At 43.0% G+C, this 19,440-nt stretch overlaps 1 protein-coding gene across 14 annotated transcripts in view; it reads right to left on the reverse strand.

Annotated features, from left to right (window-relative positions):
* NAV3 (neuron navigator 3) overlaps positions 1–19,440 on the reverse strand; it is an 854,219-nt gene that overhangs the window by 81,947 nt on the left and 752,832 nt on the right. For 10 of the 14 annotated variants that reach the window (XM_030548663.1, XM_030548662.1, XM_030548658.1 and 7 more), the window contains 2 exons: positions 17,838–17,909; positions 6,237–6,513 (listed from right to left, as the gene is read on the reverse strand). In XM_030548663.1, coding sequence (XP_030404523.1) covers positions 6,237–6,513; positions 17,838–17,909 — 349 coding nt within the window. The remainder of the gene's footprint in view (positions 1–6,236; positions 6,514–17,837; positions 17,910–19,440) is intronic. The other 4 variants (XM_030548660.1, XM_030548659.1, XM_030548661.1 and 1 more) reach the window with 2 other exon arrangements.

Here is a 19,440-nt window from a genome sequence, read left to right on the forward strand (position 1 = left end):
TTATTCTCTATCCCCTTTTTAATGATTCCTAATATACTGTTTGCTTTTTTGACTGCCTCTGCACACTGCGTGGACATCTTCAAAGAACTATCCACAATGACTCCAATATCTTTTTCCTGATTTGTTGTAGATAAATTAGCCCCCATCATATTGTATGTATAGTTGGGGTTATTTTTTCCAATGTGCATTACTTTACATTTATCCACATTAAATTTCATTTGCCATTTTGTTGCTCAATTACTTAGTTTTGTGAGATCTTTTTGAAGTTCTTCACACTCTGCTTTGGTCTTAACTATCTTGAGCAGTTTAGTATCATCTGCAAACTTTGCCACCTCACTGTTTACCCCTTTCTCAAGATCTTTTATGAATAAGTTGAATAGGATTGGTTCTAGGACTGACCCTTGGGGAACACCACTAGTTACCCCTCTCCATTCTGAGAATTTACCATTAATTCTACCTTTTGATCCCTGTCTTTTAACCAGTTCTCAATCCATGAAAGGGCCTTCCCTTTTATCCCATGACAACTTAATTTACATAAGAGCCTTTGGTGAGGAACCCTGTCAAAGGCTTTCTGGAAATCTAAGTACACTATGTCCACTGGATCCCCCTTGTCCACATGTTTGTTGACCCCTTCAAAAAGCTCTAATAGATTAGTAAGACACAATTTCCCTTTAGAGAAACCATAGACTCATAGACTCATAGACTCTAGGTCTGGAAGGGACCTCGAGAGGTCATCGAGTCCAGTCCCCTGCCCTCATGGCAGAACCAAATACTGTCTAGACCATCCCTAAGAGACATTTATCTAACCTACTCTTAAATATCTCCAGAGATGGAGATTCCACAACTTCCCTAGGCAATCTATTCCAGTGTTTAACTACCCTGACAGTTAGGAACTTTTTCCTAATGTCCAACCTAAATCTCCCTTGCTGCAGTTTAAGCCCATTGCTTCTTGTTCTATCACTGGAAGCTAAGGTGAACAAGTCTTCTCACTCCTCCTGATGACACCCTTTTAGATACCTGAAAACTGCTATCATGTCCCCTCTCAGTCTTCTCTTTTCCAAACTAAACAAACCCAATTGTTTCAGCCTTCCTTCATAGGTCATGTTCTCAAGACCTTTAATCATTCTTGTTGCTCTTCTCTGGACCCTCTCCAATTTCTCCACATCTTTCTTGAAATGCGGTGCCCAGAACTGGACACAATATTCCAGTTGAGGCCTAACCAGCGCAGAGTAAAGTGGAAGAATGACTTCTCGTGTCTTGTTTACAACATACCTGTTAATGCATCCCAGAATCACGTTTGCTTTTTTTGCAACAGTATCATACTGTTGACTCATATTAAGCTTGTGGTCCACTATGATCCCTAGATCTCTTTCTGCCATACTCCTTCCTAGACAGTCTCCTCCCATTCTGTATGTGTGAAACTGATTGTTCCTTCCTAAGTGGTGCACTTTGCATTTATCTTTATTGAACTTCATCCTGTTTACCTCAGACCATTTCTCCAATTTATTCACATCATTTTGAATTTTGACCCTGGCCTCCAAAGCAGTTGCAATCCCTCCCAGTTTGGTATCGTCCGCAAACTTAATAAGCGTACTTTCTATGCCAACATCTAAATCGTTGATGAAGATATTGAACAGAGCCGGTCCCAAAACAGACCCCGGCGGAACCCCACTTATTATACCTTTCCAGCAGGATTGGGAGCCATTAATAACTACTCTCTGAGTATGGTTATCCAGCCAGTTATGCACCCACCTTATAGTAGCCCCATCTAAATTGTACTTTCCTAGTTTATCTACAAGAATATCATGTGAGACCGTATCAAATGCCTTACTAAAGTCTAGGTATACCACATCCACCGCTTCTCCCTTATCCACAAGGTTCGTTATCCTATCAAAGAATGCTATCAGATTAGTTTGACACTATTTGTTCTTTACAAATCCATGCTGGCTATTCCCTATCACCTTACCACCTTCCAAGTGTTTGCAGATGATTTCTTTAATTACTTGCTCCATTATCTTCCCTGGCACAGAAGTTAAACCAACTGGTCTGTAGTTTCCTGGGTTGTTTTTATTTCCCTTTTTATAGATGGGCACTATATTTGCCCTTTCCCAGTCTTCTGGAATCTCCCCTGTCTCCCATGATTTCCCAAAGATAATAGCTAGAGGCTCAGATACCACCTCTATTAACTCCTTGAGTATTCTAGGATGCATTTCATCAGGCCCTGGTGACTTGCAGGCATCTAACTTTTCTAAGTGATTTTTTACTTGCTCTTTTTTTATTTTATCTTCTAAACCTACCCTCTTCCCGTAAGCATTCACTGTATTAGACATTCCTTCAGACTTCTCAGTGAAGACCGAAACAAAGAAGTCATTAAGCATCTCTGCCATTTCCAAGTCTCCCATTACTGTTTCCCCCTCCTCACTGAGCAGTGGGCCTACCCTGTCCTTGGTCTTCCTCTTGCTTCTAATGTATTGATAAAAAGTCTTCTTGTTTCCCTTTATTCCCATAGCTAGTTTGAGCTCATTTTGTGCCTCTGCCTTTCTAATCTTGCCTCTGCATTCCTGTGTTATTTCCCTATATTCGTCCTTTGTAATCTGACCTAGTTTCCATTTTTTATATGACGCCTTTTTATTTTGTAGGTCACGCAAGATCTCGTGGTTAAGCCAAGGTGGTCTTTTGCCACATTTTCTATCTTTCCTAACCATTGGAATAGCTTGCTTTTGGGCCCTTAATAGCGTCCCTTTGAAAAACTGCCAACTCTCCTCAGTTGTTTTTCCCCTCAGTCTTGATTCCCATGGGACCTTACCTATCAGCTCTCTGAGCTTACCAAAATCCGCCTTCCTGAAATCCATTGTCTCTATTTTGCTGTACTCCCTTCTACCCTTCCTTAGAATTGAAAACTCTATGATTTCATGATCACTTTCACCCAAGCTTCCTTCTACTTTCAAATTCTCAATGAGTTCCTCCCTATTTGTTAAAATCAAGTCTAGAACAGCTTCCCCCCAGTAGCTTTTTCAACTTTCTGAATTAAGAAGTTGTCTGCAATGCAGTCCAGGAACTTATTGGATAGTCTGTGCCCCGCAGTGTTATTTTCCCAACATATATCTGGATAGTTGAAGTCCCCCATCACCACCAAATCTTGGGCTTTGGATGATTTTGTTAGTTGTTTGAAAAGAGCCTCATCCTCCTCTTCCACCTGATTAGGTGACCTGTAGTAGACTCCCAGCACGACATCACCCATGTTTTTTACACCTTTTAGCCTAACCCAGAGATTCTAACACTTCCATCTCCTATGTCCATCTCCACCTCAGTCCAAGTGTGTACATTTTTAATATATAAGGCAACACCTCCTCCCTTTTTCCCATCTATCCTTCCTGAGCAAACTATACCCATCCACACCAACATTCCAATCATCTGTATTATCCCACCAAGTTTCAGTAATGCCAACAATGTCATAGTTGACATGTTGACTTTTGCCCAAAAATTTATGTTCTTCTATGTGTCTGACAATTTTATTCTTTACTATTGTTTTGTCTAATTTGCCCAGTACCGATGTTAGACTTACCGGTCTGTAATTGCCAGGATCACCTCTAGAGCCCTTTTTAAATATTGGCGTTACATTAGCTAACTTCCAGTCATTGGGTACAGAGGCCGATTTAAAGGACAGGTTACAAACCTTAGTTAATAATTCTGCAATTTCACATTTGAGTTCTTTCAGAACTCTTGGGTGAATGCCATTTGTCCAGGTGACTTGTTAATGTTGAGTTTATCAATTAATTCCAAAACCTCCTCTAGTGACACTTCAATCTGTGATAGTTCCTCAGATTTGTCACCTAGAAAAACAGTCTCAGGTTTAGGAATCTTCCTAACATCCTCAGCCATGAAGACTGAAGCAAAGAATTCATTTAGTTTCTCCGCAATGACTTTATCGTCTTTACGCGCTCCTTTTCTATCCCTATCATCGAGGGGCCCCACTGGTTGTTTAGCAGGCTTCTTGCTTCCAATGTACTTAAAAAACATTTTGTTATTACCTTTTGAGTTTTTGGCTAGCCGTTCTTCAAACTACTCTTTTGCTTTTCTTATTACATTTTTACACTTAATTTGGCAGTGTTTCTGCTCCTTTCTATTTACCTCGCTAGGATTTGACTTCCACTTTTTAAAGGAAGTCTTTTTATCTTTCACTGCTTCTTTTACATGGCTGTTAAGCCAAAGTGGCACTTTTTTAATTCTTTTATTGTGTTTCTTAATTTGGTGTATACATTTAAGTTGGGCCTCTATTATGGTGTCTTTGAAAAGTGCCCATGCAGCTTGCAGGCATTTCACTTTAGTCACTGTACCTTTTAATTTCTGTTTAACTAATCCCCTCATTTTTGCATAGTTCCCCTTTTTGAAATAAAATGCCGCAGTGTTGGGCTGTTGAGATGTTCTTCCATCAGAGGGATGTTAAATGTTATTTTATTATGGTCACTATTTCCAAGCAGTCCTGCTATTATTACCTCTTGGACCAGCTCCTGCGCTCCACTCAGGACTAAATCTAGAGTTGCCTCTCCCCTTGTGGGTTCCTGTACCAGCTGCTCCAAGAAGCAGTCATTTAAAGTATCAAGAAATTTTGTCTCTGCATTTCATCCTGAAGTGAAATGATCCCACGCAATATGGGGATAATTGAAATTCCCCACAATTATTGAGTTCTTAATGTTGATAGCCTCTCTAATTTCCCTTAGCATTTCATCATCACTATCACTGTCCTGGTCAGGTGGCCGATAATAGATCCCTAACGTTATATTCCTAGTAGAGCATGAAATTACTATCCATAGACATTCTATGGAACATGTGGATTCACTTAAGATTTTTATATCATTTGATTCTACATTTTCTTTCACATATAGTGCCACTCCCCCCCTGCATGACTTGTTCTGTCCTTCCGATATATTTTGTACCCCGGAATGATTGTGTCCCATTTATTGTCCTCAGTCCACCAGGTTTCTGTGATGCCTATTATATCAATATCCTCCTTTATCGCAAGGCATTCTAGTTCACCCATCTAATTATTTAGACTTCTAGCATTTGTGTACAAGCCCTTTAAAAACTTGTCCCTGTTTATTTGTCTGCCCTTTTCTGATGTGTCAGATATCTTTTTATGTGAATGTTTCTCATCTGATCTGGCCCTTACTTTATCCTCTTCCATCCTCTGTTCCTGACTATAGCCTAGAAACTCCAGATGATCTCTAGCTGCTGGAATGGACCCAGAAGGGGTGCTGAGGATGGTGTAGATAAAAGCAGTCTTCAGGCCTCTCTAAATTTACACTCTGGGGCCAGACTGGCACTTGGCAGCCTCAGGGACTCTGGGACACACAAAGGTGACTTGTAGCCCATGCCAGACTTGGGCTGAAGGCTCCTTTGCTGGTTCATCAAATTTGTATCGATAACTTTTAAATATTATTGAAAGAAATATTTTTGACTAGACAGGGCAATGTGCTGAAAAATTTACTACAGAGAACAACCCGGCACTGGCAGAAGGATGGTTAGACAATCTAATAGAAGTCTCTTCCATCTTTACTTCCTATTACCTTATGATGTTTGGCTCCAAAATTAGATTGCTAGAACACTGACACTGGCTGCTACTGTTTTTAAGAGGCCTTTTGGGGGATGATATATCTCTGAACCTTGACAAAGTCAGCTAGTGTTGAAGAAAAAGTTGCATACGTTTTAAAAAGGAGAGAGAGAGAGAGAATTCTCTTCTTACCAGTAAGCTACACAATTTATAACTGGAGCCTCATTTGACCCTTAAACTTTGATACAAACATGTTCACTATGGTTTATCTCACCCCAGTGTCAATGCATTTCCCCTATACTGTTATAATCTGTGTTGTTTTTGTTTTATACTCTCAACAGCCGTTGGGGTAAGTCTTTCCGAGAACATAAAATAACAGAAAGAAAAACAGGGGGAAACAATACATTACAATTCCCTGACAAGAAATTATATTACTCCTATGATAATAAAGCAAAATTCAGTCACGCTTTATATTAAGGGTACATCTATACATGGTTAATAAATGATTACTAGATATTTAATCAATAGTTAATGAATTGTTGTAGAGACTAATAGATGAGCCAATGGCTTATAACCATAGTTTATAACCATTTGTAACACCTTCTACTATCTGTGACATGCTTATAACATCTATTAATCATTATTAACCCATTACAAACTCTTTTTTTCTGAGCTATAATCCTACCAGGTGTCTTGAGAGCACTTGTCCCAGCTTTGTGTCTGGATGAGGTCGTTCCAACTTGTGCAGTCATGCCTCTCCTCCAGGATCCAGTCTGTGAAACAGACAGAGATGCTTTCTGACCTCCCTTCTCTGAGTCTTCAGACAGCCCCGAGGGAAGGCCCTTCCATTTCCCACTGCCATCTACATTGCTGTCAAAGTCCTCCTCTGGCTTCTTCAGTTCTTCAGTGCTGCCCCAGTTTTCACTGTCTGTTACGAACCGTTTCTCTGAATCAGTCTTCAGCTACAAGACATTTACATCACAGGAAATGGTAAGTCTCAGCTTCATTCAATATTTTCTCATTTCTTAAATCCAAGGAAGAGAAAGCGAATAAAGCAAACTGATTTCTTTGTATCACAGATTATATTATAAATGTTATTATGAAACCCAGCTTACTTCAGTTTTCATCTGTAACACCTTATTGTCCCTCCAATCCCATGGGATTTCACAGACAAGTCATTGCGTTGGGAAGGTTTTATTTCACAAAACTCAAATAGGGGGATCGCCAATATGCTACCAAAGTTTTCATGGACATATCTGTAATTCTTTATTTGGGCAAACCTTACATTGATTAAAACAGGAATATTGTCCGAATAACAGGCATGTGTCCCAGAAGATGGTGAGATAAAAAGATTGGACAAAATGTTAAATGGGTATTGTTATTTCCCTGTGTCATTCTCCATGTTGCAATTCATGGGCTGAATTCTCTGCTGGGATAACCATTGATGTCAACAGAGTTACACAGTCAGAGAATTTGCCTCCATACCTCAATTAGCTGGCAGAGCAGCTACAGGATCAAGTACTGTGTCATTGCAGGTGCGGAGAACTTGAGGGGGGTTGAGGGGAAGGTTTAAAATGAGGCCCATGTGAGGGCATCCCTCTCCCAGTACCCCTTGGCCCAGAACTGTGAAAGGAAGATATAAACACATGCTGTGGGCAAGCAGTACCCCTCTTCCCCCAGCCATGTGATCTTGGGGAAGGACATTTCAGGGAAGAGCCAGCTAGAGACCGCAGCCAGCACAGCAATTATGGAAGCAGCTTTAACCCCTTCTTGTCCCTCCCTCACAGGCCTGATCTACACTACACATTTAAACCGATTTTAGCAGCGTTAAACCGATTTAACGCTGTACCCGTCCACATTATGAGGCCCTTTATCGATATAAAGAGCTCTTTAAATTGGTTTCTATACTCCTCCCCGACGAGAGGAGTAGCGCTAAAATCGGTATTACCATATCGGATTAGGGTTAGTGTGGCCGCAAATCAATGGTATTGGCCTCCGGGCGGTATCCCCACAGTGGACCACTGTGACCGCTCTGGACAGCAATCTCAACTCGGATGCAGTGGCCAGGTAAACAGGAAAAGCCCGGCGAAATTTTGATTTTCATTTCCTATTTGCCCAGTGTGGAGCTCTGATCAGCACGGGTGGTAATGCAGTCCCCAATCCAAAAAGAGCTCCAGCATGGACTGTACGGGAGATACTGGATCTGATCGCTGTACGGGGAAACAAATCTGTTCTAGCAGAGCTCCGCTACAGAAGACGAAATGCCAAAGTATTTGAAAAAAAAATCTACAGGCTACACAGTGCTGCGAGACAAGCGGGAAGCCAGAAACTCAAATGGACACTCATGGAGGGAGGGAGGGGGTACTGAGGACTCCAGCTATCCCACAGTCCCCAGCAGTCTCCGAAAAGTATTTGCATTCTTGGCTGAGCTCCCAAAGCCTATAGCTTCAAACACATTGTCCAGCGTGGTTCAGGGAACAGCTCGTCAATTTACTCCCTCCCCCCACCACGTGAAAGAAAAGGGAAAGAAATCGTTTCTTGACTTTTTTCAATGTCACCCTATGTCTACTGAATGCTGGTGGTAGACGTGATGCTGCAGCAGTGAAGAGCAGTATCCGCTCTTCTCCCCTCTTCGGTGGCAGACGGTACAATATGACTGCTATCCGTCGTCACCATCAGCCCGTGCTTGATAACTGCTGAATACCCCTGGCTGGCCTCAGGGGGGCCTGGATAAAAATAGGAATGCTTCCTGGTCATTCCCAGTAGATGGTACAGAACGGCTGGTAACCGTCCTCATCATTGCAACTGGGGGCTGAGCTCCATCAGCCCCCTCCCTTTCCTGTGTAAAGAAAAGATTCTGTACTGCCTGGACTATCATAGCAGCAGCATGCTGGGCTCCTCTCCTCCGCACCGCTTAATGTCCTGCCTGGACTGTCATAGCACCGGGAGGCTGCCTCCCCCTCATTTTATTTCACTAACAAGTCACTGTTTCTTATTCCTGCATTCTTTATTACTTCATGACACAAATGGGGGGGACACTGCCACAGTAGCCCAGGAAGGTCAGGGGAGGAAGGAAGCAACGGGTGGGGTTGTTGCAGGGGCACCCCCCGTGAATGGCATGTAGCTCATCGTTTCTGCGGGATCTGACATGGAGCAGCTGTGCTCTCTGATACACTGGTTCTCTAGTGCACTTGCCTCATATTCTAGGCAGGACTGACTCTATTTTTAGAAACCATAAAGGAGGGATTGACTCGGGGAGTCATTCCCAGTTTTGCTTTTGCGCCCCCGGCCGATCTCAGCCAGGGGCACCCATGATAGCAGCAGACAGCACAGAAGGACAGATAACCGTCATCCCATTGCCAAATTACACTGGCAGTAGACGGTACAGAACAACTGGTAACCATCTCTGCTATCATGCAAAAGCAAATGAATGTTGCTGTGTAGCGCTGGAGTATCGCCTCTGTTCGCAGCATCCAGTACACATACGGTGACTGTAAAAAAAAGCTGAACGGGCTCCATGGTTGTCGTGCTATGGTGTCTGCCAGGGCAATCCAGGGAAAAGAGCACAAAATGATTGTCTGCCGTTGCTTTCCCGGAGGAAGGAATGACTGACAACATTTACCCAGAACCACTAGCGACAATGATTTTTGCCCCATCAGTCACTAGGCTCTCAACCCAGAATTCTAAGGGACCGGGGAGACTGCGGGAACTATGGGATAGCTACAGAATAGCTACCCACAGTGCAACGCGCCGGAAATCGATGCTAGCCTCGGACCATGGACACACAACGCCGAATTAATGTGCTTAGTGTGGCCGCGTGCACTCGACTTCATACAATCTGTTTTATAAAACCGGTTTATGTAAAATCGGAATTATCCCGTGGTGTAGACGTACCCACAGTGTCTTCATCTCAGTCTCACTCCACACCTGCCCCTCATACCTTCCTCCCCTCAAGTCACTTCTCCTATTCTGTTCCCTTTACCCCTCTCTTTTCCCTTGTCTTTCCATTCAGCTAATCCTCTCCTAAATAACCCCTGCACCCCCAACAACAACAAAATGGTGGGACTAACACAACATTTAGTGTCATCACACTGTTTTCTCTGCTTGTGGGTTCTACCCCTTCTCCCCTGTGTCTGTCTTGTATATTTAGACTGTAACTCATTGAGACAGGGACCATCTACTACTCTGTATTCGTACAGTGCCTAGCACAATAGGGCTCTGTTCTTGTATGGTCCCTAGACAATATTGTAATAAACAAGATTAATAATAATTAGATAGCAAATGTGATGGAGTGTTCACCTCACACCAGCCCTGAAAGAGTTAAGGAAGCTGAGAAAGGGCCAATTAGTGTGATAGGCCACACCTGCAGAAGGAACCCTGGATTGGAAGATGAAGCTTTGCTGAACAGGTGTGAACTAGGCTAATCTAAGCCAGCAAGGTGTCAACAGAAAGGGTGATGGCTGGGGGGAGTTGGAGAATTTTCTGATCCCAAATGATTTCATTCTGGAAACTGAAGAATGGTCTATTTCTGAGGAAGAATGGAAACAAAATAGGGGGAAAACAGTAGAAGCAGAAGCAGATGAAGATATCAGCAAAAAAAGCAAAGCTGAGGAAGGAAATAAACCAAATGGTTGTAAGTGTAAGATCCCTAGCCAAAGAAATAAGATTAGGTGATGCTAACCTAGTGAAAGTAGCTGACTGGACTAAGAAAAAGCAAAGGGAATATTGCAAGAGCAAGGAGGCTGTGAGCAGAGGCGATGCATGGGGTAGGTGTGAGGTCAAGTGCCCCCCCACCAGATTTCTCTGAGTGCTGAATTGCCCTTTCACGGCCTTCTCTGCTTGGCCCGTTGGTGGGGGAAGGGGAGCTCCAGCCTTCTTTGCTGCTCTGCACCCCTGGCACTTCCAGCTCACTCGGCCCTCTTCCTGGCAGCCGGGCTGGACAGGGAGCAGAGGGGCAGTCCGCTGTCACTGCTTCACAAGCTGGGCTCTCTTGCAGACACCCACCATGCTGCACAGAGGCAGCAACCCTGACTGGCCACCCTCAGCTGTCATGAGAAGTGACTCTGTCCTGCCCTCTCTGCTTCCTACCTGGGCCCATCTGTCAGAGGCGGGGGCCAAGTAAGCCCAAAGCATGCTGGGGAAGGTGCAGCAGGAGAAGGACAGAGCTCCCTCTTCCAACCCAGGGCAGGTAACTTTGGAGAGGAGAGCGCAGCAGCCCACAGAGCTGGGGGTTGCTGGGGAAGGCGCTGGCAGCAGGCTCCCTCTGCTCAGCTGGAAGTAGGAGCACTGGCCACGCCTCTCCCCTTGATGAGGTGTCTATGAGAGTGCAGGAACTTCACACAGACACTGGTGCTATGAGTCTCCCTGAGCTTTCCCAGAGGCACTCCTGTGGCCCACCCCAACCCCAGAAGCTGGCAGGATTGGCTGCCCTGACCTAAGGACTTGGAGCTGGAAGGTTCTTCCTAGAGGTTAGATGTGGGTCGGTCACATAGGCCCCAGTTTACATTGTGCCCGCCCACTATTGGCAGGCACAGGCTGTCTACATCTGTGAGTTGGAGATCTTTTAGCTGAATGTAAAAACAAAGAACAAGCTGACAAACTGCTAAAAACTAAAATTTAGGGAAAATTTAACATAAGTTGCAGCTACCAAAGTATTTCACTGAAAAAAATGGGGTAATACATGGAGTGTCAAAGTCAATAACTAATTATTAAACGAGGAGAAAGCAAGCCATCAATAGCTGTACTGATTACATGCAAGGGAGGGACTCTACCTGAGAAAGTAACACTAAGGTTTCAGATATTAAAGAACCAAGCCATATATTGTCTCTCCCTTAAGGTGTTATAAGTGCCAACAGCAGATTGTAAAGGGAAAACAAGATGTGATAAATGTAGGGGAAAGCACTCCTATGAAAATGGTATGGAAGGAACAGGGGTCAAATGTAGCAATTGCAGTAGTAATGGCAGTCAGGCATAGAGAGAGTGTATCATCAAGACAAGCTAAAGAGATACACAAGACAAAAATTGTTAATAACATATCTTATGCGGAAGCTGTAAGGAGACTCTCAAAGCATCAGGTGGAGAAGGACGAGACAATCAGCACAGGAAAACGTAGACACAGTTTCATTCTATAAAGAATATGATAAACACTGCAGAAGGTATAGGTGATGATCTACTAGTGATGACAAAAATAAAGGTTTATTGTACGGCTGTCAAGTTATTTAAAAAATTAATTGTGATTTAACGCGCTGTTAAACAATAATAGAATACCATGTATTTAAATATTTTGCATGTTTTCTACAGTGGCAGGGCTCTAGAGGTGATTTAAAGAGCTCTGGGCTCTGGAGGCTGTGGGGAGCGTGGGCCCTTTAAATTGCTGGCTGAGCCCCACTGCTGCAGCCCCGGGGTAGCAGCGGCAGGGCTCCAGCAGTGATTTAAAGGGCCCTGGGCTCCCTGCAGCAGCTGGAGCCCTGGACCCTTGTCATAAACAGATAGCTAAGGGTTAATGTTCTTTACTTGGAAAGGAGTAACCTGAAACACCTGACCAGAGGACCAATCAGGAAACAAGACTTTTTCAAATCTGGGTGGAGGGAAGTTTGTGTGTGAGTCCTTTGTTCTTGGTCTTCTGCCTGTACCCTCTCGGCTATGAGAGGATTTTTCTACCTCCTGCTTTTCTAATCTTCTGTTTCCCAGTTGTAAGTACAAAAGATAAGATAGTGATTTATATGGTTTTTATTTTGTATTTACATGTGTGTAGTTGCTGGAGTGTTTTGAATTGTGTTCTTTTGAATAAGGCTGTTTATTCATATTTCTTTTAAGCAATTGACCCTGTATTTGTCACCTTAATGCAGAGAGACCATTTTTATGTATTTTTTCTTTCTTTTTATATAAAGCTTTCTTTTTAAGACCTGTTGGAGTTTTTCTTTAGTGGGGGACTCCAAGGAATTGAGTCTGTAGCTCACCAGGGAATTGGTGGGAGGAAGAAGTCAGGGGGGAAAAGAAAATCTCTGTGTGTTAGATTTACTAGCCTGACTTTGCATTCCCTCTGGAAGAAGGGGGGGGGTGGGGGAGAGATTGGCTCTCGGTACTTGTGTTTCCAGGACTAGAAATAGGGAGGGTGGAATCCCTCTGTTTAGATTCACGGAGCTTGCTTCTGTGTATCTCTCCAGAAACCCAGGGAGGGAACACCTGGAAGGAGGAGGGGGAAGGGAAATGGTTTATTCCCCTTTGTTGTGAGACTCAAGGAATTTGGGTCGTGGGGTCCCCAGGGAAGGTTTTTGGGGGGACCCGAGTGCCCCAAAACACTCTAATTTTTTGGGTGGTGGCAGCTTTACCAGGTCCAAGCTGGTAACTAAGCTTGGAGGTTTTCATGCTAACACCCATATTTTGGACGCTAAGGTCCAAATCTGGGAATATGTTATGACAACCCTTTAAAGCGCCGCCGGAGCCCCACTGCTATCGCGCTATATGCAAACCTGTGTTACATCAGGTAGCGTTATAGTGAGATAGAGGTATAGTTAAAAGTTAAAATTCTTAGGGGTAATATTTGATGCTAAATTACATTGGAAAGTAAATAAATAAACAAACAAACTATGTTAAAGATAAATGTAAAGAAAGGATTAACCTGCTTAAAAGTCTTGCTAGGACTACTTGCGCGTGGGGGATGGATAGGAAAACATTGTTGATGGTATACAGAGCCTTAATTAAACCAGTTATTGGCTATAGCTGCTATGTTTATGGGTCAGCATCACAATCAGAACTTAAAAAAATAGATTTAATACAAGCCAGGCACTACGAATTGCATGTGCTGTGTTTATTACAACACTTATACTAGCTTCAGGTAACTTCTAGTGAAATGCCACTTACATTACGAATGAAACTACTATTTACTATTTACTAAGAACATATTACAAACCAGTTTGACTACTGGACCTAACTTTCTGGGCCAAAGTTACTGGGAACTGCAATGATGAAAGTACCAAACAAACTTATGAGGTTTGTTGGGAATTTGGTAAAAACTATAGCACACAAAGTTAGAATTCCACATACCATTTGAGTTAAGTGTGATGCAGCAGTTGAAAAACAAAGAAAAGTTGAATGAAGTCAACATGTTTACTTATGGGAAAATCAGTTATGAATGGAAAGTCAAATGACCAGATGTGGCGTTAGATTAATTTTATAAATTTAAGGGTAAAAAAAGAGACAGTAGGTATTAAAAATGAAGTGTACCAGTCTGCAGATGAAAAGTGGAGTTGGGTTTGTCAGATATATACAGATGGGTCCAAAAAAGAAAAAGAAAGGCAGGAAGAATAGGGATGGCATATTGTACACAAATATTGGGAATTAATACAGACAAAAGAATATCTGACTATGTAGCTGTAATGCTAGCATGAAATTGTATATGGGATGTTCACCCAGCAAAAGCAGCAGCCATTTTTTCACACTCAGTCTCAGGCCTTATGGTGATAAAAAAAGGATGTCACAGTATGTAGAAGTGATTTAATCAATGAAGTTATATTTCTAATAACAGAGTTAGTACAGATGGGGATACATGTAGCATCAGCTTGGATCCCAGTGCTTTTTAGGATAATGGGGAACGAAATGACAGACAAAGCAGCTAAAAACACTGTAAGAAATGGAAGGATTGATGCAGAGATATCCCTGAGTAAACAGGAATTAAAAAGCCTAGCACAGACAAATTTAAAAGAGGAATGGCCAAAATAAATAAATAAATAAATACATAAATAATGGATTAATGAAAAAAGAAGTAGATCATGTTTTGAATTGAGCTCTAGATTTGAGGATTGCGATGTATTTCAGGGCCTGGATAGAACTAATGAAGTGCTTCTGTTTAGGGTACTAACTGGCCATCTAGGCTTAAACAAAAATCCTTTTTGAATAAAAAGGCACAAAGATGGAATGCGTGTGCTCTGTAGGGTGGAAGAAAAATAGATCACCTTCTTTGGGTATGCAGGGGCTTTTTAAAAGAAAGGGAAAAGCTTTTCGAGGCATTTAAACATCTTAAGGGGAAAAAATACATGATGTGATATAGTAAAAACATCAAGAAAATGGAGTATTATTTGAAAGATGCTGTTACATTACTTGAAAGACACAGAGCAGAGCGAGAGGCTATAAACTGCTAAGTATTGAGGAATTATAGTTGGTGGCAGCTACAGACTATTCAGGCAAGTCTGTTTCATCTTAAAAAAAAAAAGAGAGAGGGAGAGACAAGAGAAGGCGAGGCAGTGAGGAAGTCTTCAGCCAATCTCTGTGCATTAGAGAGGGAAGTAGGGAGCCAGGACAAGAGTAGGATCCTGGGAGCCTGGCCCAGAAGAAAGGGCATACCCAGAAAAGAGAAGGGTGAAGCAGAAAACCTCTGGGAAGTGGAATAGAAAGCTGTCCAGGGAGAAAGCAGCAAAGTTGGGTCTGAGCAGACTTTGGCTGTGTGTCGTAGGGTCCCTGGGCTGGAACCTGGAGTAGTGAGCTGGCCTGGTTTCCCCTACCAACCACTGACCAAGTGGCATTGCCTGACTCTATACCCTGGCAGGCGAAACCACATAGTGACCTGACTGGAGGGCCAAGTCATGAAGAGGAAGCTGTAGCTCCTGTAGTGACTGAGGGGCCACAGAGTGAGAGAAAGGACAACAGGTTGAGAAACTGCAAGGGAAGATGTCAGACCTGTAAGAGAGCCAGTTCCCAGAACAGCCAAGAGACTCCACCTGCAAGGAGTGAGTACCCTGTGACAGATATAGTAATAATTAGCTGCTGTTGAAATGTATGGTACTTGAGGCTTAAAAATTGCAAGGTTTGACTACGCTTGCATTTGCTTTTGGCAGAAAAACAGATGGGAAAAGAACCCAAGCAAATATGCACACAAATACTGCAGGATTCTTCAGCAGAGAGTTTTTGTTGATGATGATGTTACTGAGACTGTAATATTCCAAGAGCTTTTCTCAAAGACAAACTTTTAAAAACATGTAGAGATACATTTTTAAAGCAAATTGGGTCATCTGCAAAAATGCTAAACAAAATCCTTTTCTTAAAAGTTTTTTGCCACCCCTCCATCCATGAAGAGACTGTTAATCCTCTTTCATTAAAAAAAACAGGCCGATTTCCTCCCTATGCTGCAGCTCATTTATGTTAACTACACCAGTGTACATTGATTGCAGTAAGGAGCCCACTATCTCTTTGTTGCCAGAGTATGTTCCCCGCCTGGAGCAGAGCTGCCATAATAGCTATATGAACATAGCCTGTTTGAAAGAGGACTATGTTAACGTGAACTAGGTTTCTTTTCATTTGCACTGTCAGCGTCCACACACGGAAATTGGATCACAACACTTTGGTGCACTCTACATTCACACCCTGAAATTCCCACTGCGCCGTAATGTCGACAAACCCTAAGTGGCTGAAGCCCAGCCTTGTGAAGATGAAGATAACCCTGGTAGGTTGGGAAAGAACAACTGGAAGAAGTGAGGATGATTACACTGGCACACCGATGCAGGGGATCTGACCACCTTTTGCACCACAGACCTGAAATTTAAAGGTGTGGCTTATTCTGGGCCTGCCACTGGTAGCGACAATGCTCAATGTGACTTTGTTGCATCTTCTCATGCTAAGACGAGCGCTTAGGGTATGTCTACGCCACATGCTCCCCAGTGCAGGTAGACAGATGCGCACTAGCTCTGCTAGAGCTAATGCACTAACAAGAACGGTGTAGCTGGTATAGCATGGGTGAGGCATCAGACTACAAACCTCTCTGGACCACCTGGGTATGTACTTGGGCAGCTAGCCCAAGCTGCCACCTGTGCTACCCTGTCTATACTGCTATTTTTAGTGCACTACCTCAAACAGAGCTAGCGTATTTGTCTACTTGCACTGGGAAACATGCTTTCAGATGCAGCATATGCATCTCTACATAGGGCTATATCTAGAGACCACAACGAAACTGAAGTTAGCTCAGAACAAAACTGCTCACTTATTAAGTGGAGCAGCGTGCTGAGAGCACAAACCAGCTCACTGAGCTGCACTGGCTGCTTATGAGTGGGTCCGGGTGGAATACAGTGTCAGTGTTGACATTTAAAGCCCAGAGATCAGGTTACGTAAGATACCTGTGCCATGTGGTCTTAGTTGTGATCAGCTGAGGAGCTCGAACTCGAGGTCCCTCTCTAGAAAAAAGAGCCATCTGGCAGTGCATTCTTTGTGAAGGCCCCTTGACTGTGAGCTCATTTTCCTCTTCGCACAGCAAGAGCCTGCAGTTGTTAACCTTCTGCACACTATTTTGGGCCTTTGAGAAGATGTGACGGGTAATGAGATGTGTTTCTGGAAGGGGTTTTACCTATATTCTGCTGATTGATGTTTATGAAAACAATATTTTGATACTGTGGAATTTCTACTTGTTCAATGGTGTTCAGACCTTGGGACAGCAGCTTATTTAAATGTTTTTAATTTGAAAGAAATAAATGAATAAAATAAATATAAAATTGCACAAACAAGGCCAAGCTTAGAGGATGACAAGCCTGGAGGTTGTCTTGGGCTGGCTGCAAGAGGGGCCTGGGCCAGGCTGTGAATGAGTACTAGGCAGGAGAGTACTAGTCAGACATGCCAAATCTGAGGAAAAAACACAGAAATTGGACTTGTTTTTGGCTTAATTGGCTTGTGAGTTGCTTGTTGGCTAGTTTCTGGCTTGTAGCTTGTTGCTTGCTTGGTTTGTAGATCTTTTTTTGATCAGATTCTGGCAAGGAGTGGGAGAGAGTCAGTGTGCACAGCAGACCCATCACAGTCCTAGACTGCACGCCAGGGGGATCTAGTCACATAGAGTGTTGGGGTTCTTAGGGACTGGCTTGTTTTGGCCTTGTTTTGAAATAGGATTAGCTTGATTTTTGGCTTATTGTGAAAGTCGGGGTACTTCTTTACCACGTGAAAATTATCAACTGTGGTGCTGGTGCTGCTTTATCACTCCAAGAGCAGAAAGCTGCCTCTGGTGTTCCACACCACCATACAGGCAGGAACTGAAGCAACTGTTTGCCACATGTGGGCAAGAAGGTGGCCCCAGTCTGAGCAGGAGCAGCAGTCCACTAGGGCCCTTATCTTGGAAGATCTCAGACTCCTGTACTAGGGAACCCAGAAGAAGCAGTGAAACACCACTCACAGGAACAGTAAAGGAGTATTGAGTAGCTGTCTCAGCAGGTCTGGATCAGGGGAGAGAAGATGCCCACAGGTCCATGTCCCTGACATTCTCAAAGGTCCCCCTCTCTTCCTGGAAGGGAGTGGGCAAAACAAAAGCTCTCACCTCGCACCCTTGGCTCACCTCTTCCCATGGAGGAGACAGGAGAACAGTCTCCTTCTGCCCATTCCTTTCTTCCTGTGGATGGAAAATAATTTCCCTATGGCTATAAAGTCCACAATTTCTTCCCTGATATGTTACATGTCATGACAGATGAAAATAGGATTAATTTAAATTGTACCATTTGTAGCAGAGTAACATGCAGTGAGTAGAAATCCATATATTCCAGATTCAGCTACAGCACATTCTGTGTTTACTGGAATGCAATGCTTCTTGAAAATAAATAGAATAGAAAACCGTGTCCAATATTCATCATGTCATTTGTTTTGGATGTACTGCCACTGAAGATATTTTTTCTAGTATGCTGTATACTTTGTATGTATTGTGTTTGAATACACCTTTCCTGGTATACTGGGCCAGATTAAGGTTCTGAGGGGCCTAAGGCTAATGGGAGGGAAGGGCCTAAGTATGAATTACATATTGCAAAAGAAAGTATGAAGTCATCAAACATTTATCTACATACATATTTACATATTTTTATGTAAAATTAACAAGTTTATTCTACTCTCACTACACTCAATTCCTCAACCAGATACTTCTGAGTAAGAGGTAGCACGAGGGACGCTCCGCTGTCCTTTTCTTAGGCCTCCTTCCTCCTAGGTAGTGGAGTACTCATTTGTATGAGGATGATCACAGCAACATTACCCATCCTGCTCACCTCTTTCAACCTTGTGCTTCTACCCTCAGCTCTCCACAGGGCACAGTGCAAAGCAAAGCCCTACAGGTGTTTCCCCCAAGCTATGGCCTCTATACCACATCCCTGTCTCACTCTGGCTGCAGTCTGGGAGGCAGACAGCTTTTATTATGTAAAAGAAAACCACTCAGGTGTAAAATCCACTGGAATAGAGGATGTAGTAGTGGGAAAATTACATTGGATGACATTGTATTTTAGGCTGTCTTGCTCTGAAAGCTGCCTCCCAGTTTTGCACTAGCTGTGGACAATGAATTACTGTTTTCACACTGAACCCCAGTATTATTTGTGGGATGATACTCAGTTTGTGTAGTTAATCTCCAGTGATTCACCACATCAGGCCATTCTATCACCAAACTCTTCCACAATTAGAATAACAGAATAGAATCATAGGACTGGAAGTGACCTCGAGAGTCTGGTCCCCTGCACTCCTGGCAGGACTAAGTATTATCTATTCTAGAATGTGTGATCAGCAGCTCTGACATGCGGTATTTTAAGTATGACTTCTGTGTGCAGCAGCCCACTACAGTTTGCATTTGCTTGTTTTAAGCTTTCTGTAAGGTTACAGCTAGAAAGGACACATATCTTTAGATAGTTGCCTAGTCATAATATTTAGCACTTCTATACTATGTTAGCTTTCCAGAATCACTGTACAAATATTAAACAAACTTAAACTAAAGCCTTTCAGCTTTTGAATGAGTAGGAGTTGAAAAAACAGAGCTATTCCCTGTTGTGTTCTCTGCCCCCCTGAATGAAAATACTTCATTGAAAATCAGCATCTTAAAAGAACCATTAAGGAGGTTTCAAATGAACAATCCAACCAAGGTTGCTGTAGTGACACTCTTGTTACATCGGGTC

This window comes from Gopherus evgoodei, chromosome 1, assembly GCF_007399415.2.
Source record: "Gopherus evgoodei ecotype Sinaloan lineage chromosome 1, rGopEvg1_v1.p, whole genome shotgun sequence".
NCBI lineage: Eukaryota > Metazoa > Chordata > Testudines > Testudinidae > Gopherus > Gopherus evgoodei.